The 8521-nt window shown below is 32.7% G+C and overlaps 1 protein-coding gene across 1 annotated transcript; it reads right to left on the reverse strand.

Moving 5' to 3' along the window:
• Positions 1 to 268: 268 nt before the first annotated feature.
• Positions 269 to 4907, reverse strand: LOC109340503 (probable tetraacyldisaccharide 4'-kinase, mitochondrial). The gene is made up of 8 exons (XM_019578215.1): positions 4696 to 4907; positions 4487 to 4610; positions 3439 to 3651; positions 3051 to 3200; positions 2732 to 2941; positions 876 to 935; positions 599 to 679; positions 269 to 514 (listed from the first exon to the last, which is right to left on the reverse strand). The coding sequence occupies exons 1-8, from the start codon at positions 4866 to 4868 to the stop codon at positions 353 to 355; spliced, it is 1173 nt and encodes a 390-aa protein (XP_019433760.1). The 5' UTR covers positions 4869 to 4907; the 3' UTR covers positions 269 to 352.
• Positions 4908 to 8521: the final 3614 nt, after the last annotated feature.

An 8521-nucleotide genomic window follows, 5' to 3' on the forward strand; every position in this document is an offset into this window, starting at 1 on the left:
ATCAATAAGAATAAATTACCACAAAGGTATAATGGAATTGTACACAATATTCCCTTTGTTCAGTCTACACAAATCATCCTGAATTGTAGATATATAAAGTAATTTAAGTGAGAAAAATTGTTATTATGAAAAAATAAGAACTGTTAATATAGATCATTAGATTATTTAAATGGTCAATATTAAAATATAAATGGACATGACTTTTTTAAGTTATCAGTGAACAATAACTAACTTTTAATCCTAATCATTCATATATTAGGATTAATAACAACTACGATCAGTAACGTGACTGCAATAATATTTGGTATGTTAACCATATGCAATGTAAAGGAGAGCTTACAATAAGCAAAGATTAATGTCCTGCAGGAACTTGTAATTTCAGTTGGTCCTTGATAAATTTCTTAAAGCTATCTTTTGTGCCTCCTCTATAGGGCACAACCTTTAATGTAGAACAGAGAACAAAAACTTTAAATGGATATAATTGCTTAAGAATCTCCGGGTCCCTATCATAATCCTGCCAAGTCAAAAAGATGAATAATGGGATTATGATTCCAAATATGAACAAACAAACACAAATATGAGGAGTATGCCTAGTCACCTTCTCAGTTACGATAACAATTGGCTTGGAACCAAACTTGCTTTCTAGTTCGCCAAGTCTGGCTCTGATCAACTCCATATCCTAAAAATGAGAGAGGATCTAAATCAGAACACTAAATCACATGTGAAAAGTCAAAATAAAGAAACACAAATAGAAGTAGGAAGCACTCAAATTGTACAGCACAATGCAAAAAGAATGTGTATGACAGGTTTAATTAGTGATTTGAAATGCTCAGTCAACAAATGATTTCTTCCAAATGCGAGAGAGATAAATGTACCTTGGCAAGGAATGCATGATGGTCACTGAAATCTACTCGGTCAACATAAGATGCTCCCATCTGCATCAAATTATCTGGACTTCAGAGATAGTAAATAGATAGAGAAGTAAGGGAAACCCAATTAAAAGCAATACAACATTATAGCCAGATAGCATGGCAGATAAAGGAGTTGGTGTGTGCCACTCATCAATTCATCAGGTCTGGAACACCCATTTACCCTTCCTGCCTTACAATTCCATAGACACTGAACCTTCTCAAGGATATAAGAACATAACAAATATTAGACAGCACTGTATCAAGTTGCAGAGAGTCACCGCAACCACATCAAGTCATCAACCCGCAATTTCGGTGTAATACAGAATCACAATGATGTAGCCCAATGTAACCGCGTTACACCACATCCAACTATATTTGGACCGCATCAGATCACGTCAAGTTCAAAATATTTTTTTAACAACAAAAATTCACACCATAATGGTCACAATTGGCATCATTGCGACCGCAATGACCATAATCACAGTGATTGCAATTGTGACCGCAACCGCAATTCATAACTGTCTAGTTATGAAAAAATCTCCAGATGCTCCAAGGAGGATATCCCAGCGCTCCAGTCACCATAGAATCATATGGTGTGGGGTGTGTGTTGTGCCAAGTAAGCAAGGGATGAAGAGATAAAACCTGGTTATCTATGAGACCTCCTTATCGTTATATATTAGATATCTATCTCATGTGTGAGGTGGGCTTGCTAAAGTCGTCCTCAATGGCCTGATGCCCAAAAATTCACCCAGAAGAGGAGTCCCCCATGTTCAAGTCAAGACTGAAGGAGAAGCTCTACCGGGAGTATGGACTCAACAAGCCGTCGTCTCCAATGAGGGAGAGGCCGAAAATCCTCGGGAACAAAAAGTATCCAGGACAAAAACTATCCCAAGCTTTCTTATATTCTAATAGAACCCTTTCATGTTTAAGATTTTAAAACTTTTGTGATTTTAAATATAATAGCTTTTTATGGTTGATATTGTTCTGGTTGGAGAATCGAGAGATGAATAAAATGAGAATGTAGAAATGTGGAGACAAGCTCTAGAAGCATATGACTTTCGTATAAGTCAAAGTAAAACAAAGAATAGAGAGTGTAAGTTTAGCAAGAGGCGGACAAACCATACTGTAGAGGTAAAGATTGGATATTATACCATACAAAAGTCAGTATATTGGGTCAACCATACAACACGATGGGAAAATTGTGGGAGATGAAAATTATAGGATTCAAGCAGGGTAGATGAAATGGCGGAGTACATCAAGTGTAAAGTGTGAAAGAAAGATGCCACACAAACTTGAGGGAAAATTTACCGCACAATTATACGACCAACAATGTTATATGAGAGTAAACATTGGGCGATAAAATGTCAGTAAGACAATAAACTCAATGAAGCAGACACGAAAATGTTACCTTGGATGAGTGGACACACTGGAAGAGATATGATTAGAAATAAATACATTGGGGAGAAAGTTTGGATGGCTCCTATTATAGAAAAGATGGTAGAATCATATCATAGGTGGTTTAGGCATATTTGAAGGAGATTTCTAGAAGCCCCAATAAGGTGAGTCAACTAAATGGAGGTTAATCAAGTTCTAGAGGTCAATGCTTTGTCAATAGACATGATTTATGATAAGCATTATGATGTTGTTCAGTCCATGTAGCCGTCCTTATCTAGTGGGACTAAGGCTTGGTTGTTGTAGTGTATAAGTTTTAACATGTTAACATGAAATAGTTAATTAGTATTTTGTATTTAGATTAGTCTCCAATGATTATCATAAAAAATAAATTCTATTTTTAATGAAAAACTATTAAGGAGGAACACCTTTTGAATAAGCTTCACAAAAGATTCTGCAGAACCAATAGCAGAAAGGCATAATATAGTAGTTTTATGGATAGCAGTCAATGGTATTTTGTCATTGATAACTCCCACCTCAAATAAGCAAGTTGGATCCATTTTTGTTAAGAAAATAGGAATACTTGCTTTAATCCTTTGGATCATTGACTCAATATCCTTGAGAATATGCTCAGAAACCTGTGAAACTCACACAAATGCAATTTTCAGCATGACGCCATGTTTTCATAAATATGTAAACCCTACGTGCCTTGCAAAACAGTGTAGGAATAATATCATTTTAACATACCAAGTCTGCATGATGGATTACAACTACATCTGCTCGTCTAAGTGCAGTCCAGGGTTCCCTTAAAGGTCCAAGTGGCAAAAGTTGAAGGTTACCCCGAAAAGTTAGCCCATTCACCATTACAATATTCAAATCACGCCACAAGCTCCAATGCTACCTTAGATATAAATGATACAATTTAGAGCAAATGTCAACACAAGGAATAATAATCTTAATTTCAAGCATGTGTCACTGGCTGTCAAACAGTAGCTAAGAAAATAAGAACAATTATAAACTAATGTAGCAGATATCACTTGGGGCACTGGTTCCACTCAAGATTATTGTTGAGAATCAAATCATGAAAAGTAGATAAATAAATAAACCAAAGTGAAGGGTTGAAGAATTTGGGTACCTGCATTGCATCATCAAGAACTACAACCCCAATTTTCCCCGAATCAAGAGAATCCTGTTTCTCATACCATGAACTCTTTCTGCTATCAGTGTAGCCATATTTTTGGATAAAATGACCTGCAACAGCCGCTCGATTTGCACCAATACCTAACTTTATCGGTGTCTCTAGTAAATGCCTCTGGAGCATCTTGATTTCATCACCACCTCCATAACCCTGCCAGAAGAAGAGATATATGAATCAAGCTAGGCAACTTACTGATTAAACTAGGAAATGAACAAAACAGACATTGACTACTTAATTTTGCATTTAGACATAAAGGAGTAACAATATCTTCACTTCTTCAGTAATTTATGGTCTGGAAAATCAAGAAAAATAACCATACCCAAGGATCATCATATTAATACAGAGTTCAAAAGTACAATCTATTAATATTCACAATACGGCCCAACTATTAAGTTTTAAAATAAAACTTGGGTCCAGTTCCTTATATCATTGCCACCCAATTCTAGTAAAATACACATACATTGTGTAATTTTATGAATCAAAAATCATTTTTCCATGTCAAGAAATTGTATCCCTCCTCTTAAAAAAATGAAGAAAAACTTTAACTGTACAAAAAAAAAAATAATGGTATTGTATGTATCAGGTTCATTATTCGTACAACATATGTAGATGATAATTGAAACACACAATACTTAGTATTCATTCACACAATCACACTCCAGTATATCAACTGAAACGTTGTAAAATTAAATATATAATATTTCTCTGCATGTTTTTATGTAAAATTAAATCACTTTTTCCGGTGCAGAAGATTTCCACTTAGTAGGGTTTTGGGAGGATACATATATACAGTTTTACCCCCCCAAGCGGAAAGGTTATTCCCATGATTTGAACCGATGACCTCACCGGTTCAAATCATAGAAACAGCCTACTACCTACATCTATCCTTCCCACAGCCTGCTAAAAGAGAGTCTGGTTGTCCTTATTCAACCCACACAAGTATAAAATAAAATTAAGGAAAAAACAATGGAGGAAAAGAGAATACCCTGGAAAGAATGAGAGGTGAAATTCCAGAATGAGCTAACCAAAGAGAGATGAACTCAACCATGGGTGTCTTCCCATTGCCTCCCCACGATAAATTACCGACGCTAATCACTGGAACTTCCAAACTAAACTTGCACACGCAAAATAAATATTTGAAAGGAGACAACAGTGAAAGAAGAATGATTGGAAGAAGTGGAATTAGTTACATACCGGTGAATCGGAAAGAAACCGTTTTGGTAAAGGAAATGGCGAAGTGAGAGAGCGAGTCTGTAGAGTGAAGAAGAAACGAAAAGTAAAGGAACCAATGAGCGGTGAAGTGGGGAGAGGTGTGCCTTATTGTGAGTGTAGGCTATCTCATTCACCATTCTTCTCATTTTCTCCATCGTCCACAATTCCACATCTTCCTCCACTATCAGAACTTTTTTAATTGGTTTTACTTCTAAGTTCTAACATTACTTTTGTACAAAATCGGTAATTCTTTTTAAACAGTAGGATCCATGATTTCGCACATGACAATGTATTTTTAATGAATTTATTTAAAGAATAAAAACATAATTTGTTAGTGAAATTATTATTGAGGATTACCTCATAAAAGATAAGGTAATATTTATGTCTTTGATTGTTGATGTAAAGTTGTTGACGAATGTTGTAAAGACCAAACCATATTGGCTATTTAATTGGAAAACTAATGAATTGTTCTACATATTGATACCGTACAACAGTTACATTGAACATACAATCATAATATTCAAATCAGCTAAAGCCGATCAGAATTGGTTATATCAGTCAGTTTTCAATTAAATCGCACTATTTTATTGATCGAGATTCATTTAAAATTAATTTTGTATAAAAGTGACTTAATTCTTATCAAAATTTTGGTATGGAAAATCAAACACACATACTACATTTGTTTATATCGGTAAAACATGGTCTACCACTAAGTGATACATTTTGTTTGTTTAAATGTTACAAATCAAAATAGTTATTGTGTTCTTTATTAATTTGTCAACATTAGTGTTAATATAATATATATGTATAATGACTTTACCGACAGTTTGATTAGTGGATCAACAATTGAATCGCAATACTATCATATTAGTACCCTAACCAATTTGATGATTTGTACAATATTGAAAAAAATTAGTTATTTGGATGAATCTTAAAATAATCGTAATTTACTTTGAAATAAAATAAAGAGAATATAAAACTCGAAACATACTAAAAAAAATTTATTTTAATTTTAATCAAACACCAGTAAATTTTTTTTCTTATATGCCAAAATCTATAAATGTGTATTACTTAAATAATTATATCTAAAACTAATTATTTTTTAAAAATTAAAATAACTTTTAGCGTGCATTTTGTATAGATTATGTTTTTAGTTTCAGTTTATAAACTATGAGATTATAATTTGTTTATGTTTAAGTATCTTAGTTAAAAACTGAATATAAACTAATTTGTTTTGTTTGGATAAGGTAAAAAGATTATTTTTTACATAGTAAATTACAGAAAATGGTACGAGGTTATTTGTTTATGTTATGATTATTTTGGTTGTTTTTTACATTATTTTTTAAATATAATTTTTTTAATATTTACCATCATATATATTTTTAGAACAAATTTTTAATATTGCATAACAAAGGTTAAATAAATATATTAAAATAAAATACAATATAAAAACCATTAAATAATAAGTTATCTATACAATACACAAAATAAATAATACACAAATGTCAAGTTTTATATAAAAGTTTAATAAGATATGGTGATGATTGAAGAGTTATGAAGTTTGGTGGAAGAGTAAAAATGATGAGAGAGATAAAGTTATGATGGAGTAAAATGGGAAATGGAAAAAATGAAAAAAAAAATAAGCTAACCAAAAAATAACCCATGATTTTGGAGCTTATACTTTTGGCTTATTTTTTCAAGAAAAAAAAGTTGATTTTATAATTTCATTTGGTTGCCAAACATACATAGTTTATATTTTCAGCTTATCTTTAAAAATAAGCAAAATCTATAAAAATAAAAAATAAGTCACACCAAACATGGACTCAATCTTCAAAAAATAGGCAAATGATTAGGAGGAGTATTAATGCTATGTGCCTCCATGAAATTAAGTGGGCTGGGGAAAAGATAAGGGAATTCAATGCTATAAGTTTTGAGCTATGATATACTAGTAAGATAAGACCGAGAAATAGGTTAGTATAATTATAGATGAAGAACATAAGAAGGATGTGGTAGATGTCAAGAAAATAGGAGATATTATCATATCCATAAAGTTTGTAACAAAGGAAGACACATTTGATATGATTAGTGCTTATACATCCCAGGTAGTGCTAGATGATTATCAGAAGATAAAGTTTTGGGAGGACTTAGAAGGTGTGGTCCAAATAATAGCTTGAGGAGAAAATATTTTTCTTTGAGACGATCTTAATGGGCATGTAGGGAGGGACACCGGAGAATTTAAAGGTGTTCATGGTGGATATGGAATAAGAGAATTAAATATGAAAGCACATACTATTCTAGACTTCTTTTTAGCTTTTGATTTAACAATAGCCAATACATTTTTTTAAGAAGCGGGAGGAGCATCTTATCATATACAAGAGTGAAGTAGCACATTCTCAAATCGATTTTTTCTCATAAGGAATTCAAATAGAAAGTTTTGCTTGAATTACAAAGTCATACCTGGAGAGAGCTTGACTAACAACATATAATTTTGGTTATGGGTGTAAGGGTTAAGAGTAAAGTAGAGAGAAAATGACATCATAGAGTCTCGAGGATTAAATGGTGGAAATTGAAAGAGGGGAACATATAGGCTTCAATCAAAGGGTTTTAATAGATACAAGGAGATGCTAATGATATGGGGGGAGATAGATAAAGGAATTAGGAAGATAGCAAAGGAGATATTAGGCAGATCTAGAGGCTCTGGACGGGTAAAGAATTATGATGGTGGAACAAAAGATAAAGTATATGATGAGTTATACAAATCTCTAGGTGGAAAAAACTGTCTGCAAACTTTGAAAGAGTATGGAAAGAAAGACAAGATACTTGGACTAAGTGAAATGCATTAAAGACGAAGATGGAAAGGTCTTGGTGAAGGACAAATATGTTAAGGAAACATGGAAGAATTGTTTTCACAATGAGGGACAGACATGATCCCTTACTTTTTGATAAACTACACGTCAAAGAGGAGGATCAAAATTATACTTTCTATCATAGAATTCGGGAGTTGGAAGTGAAAGTAGCTTTGAAAAGGATGGAGAATGACAAATATGTTGGACCATAAAATTTACATATTGAGGCTTGGAAGGTTCTACGACTAGAAAATATATTGTTAAGGAAGATGAAACATGATTTTGGCATAAGAGGGGTGCACTGTAAATCATCTAAATAAACTTATTTCAAAAGATCTAGTGATTGGTTAACCAAAGATAAAATTTCACGTAGATAGAATTTGTGATGCATGTAAAAATGCAAACAAACAATAAATTTTTTTCCTCCTATTAACTTGGTATCCACAACAAGACCATTATAATTGCTTCACATGGACTTGTTTGGACCATCTCAAGTCATGAGTTTTGTTGGCAATTATTATGCTTTTGTTATTCTTGATAATTTCTCTAAATTTACTTGGACATTATTTCTCACACATAAAAGTCGTGCATGTAAATCATTCAAAAGTTTTGCTTAGACTATCCAAAATGAAAAGAGATTTTGTATTGCATCTATTAGGAGTGATCATGGTGGCGAGTTTGAAAATCCTAAATTGATACAATTTTTGTAGAGCATGGCATAAAACATTACTTTTCCACACCTAGCACTGCTAAAAGAATGGAGTTGTAGAAAGGAAAATTTAATCTTTAGAAGAATCAATTGGGACCATGCTTAACCACTCAAAACTCTATGATTATTTTTAGGCAGATGCGTTTAGCATTTCTAGCCATGTGATGAATATTATCCTCCTAAGTCTTATTTTCAAGAAAAATCCAAATGATCTCTATAAATGTAGAAACCTAATATTGTATACTTTTATGTA

This window comes from Lupinus angustifolius, unplaced genomic scaffold, assembly GCF_001865875.1.
Source record: "Lupinus angustifolius cultivar Tanjil unplaced genomic scaffold, LupAngTanjil_v1.0 Scaffold_182_6, whole genome shotgun sequence".
Lineage (NCBI taxonomy): Eukaryota > Viridiplantae > Streptophyta > Magnoliopsida > Fabales > Fabaceae > Lupinus > Lupinus angustifolius.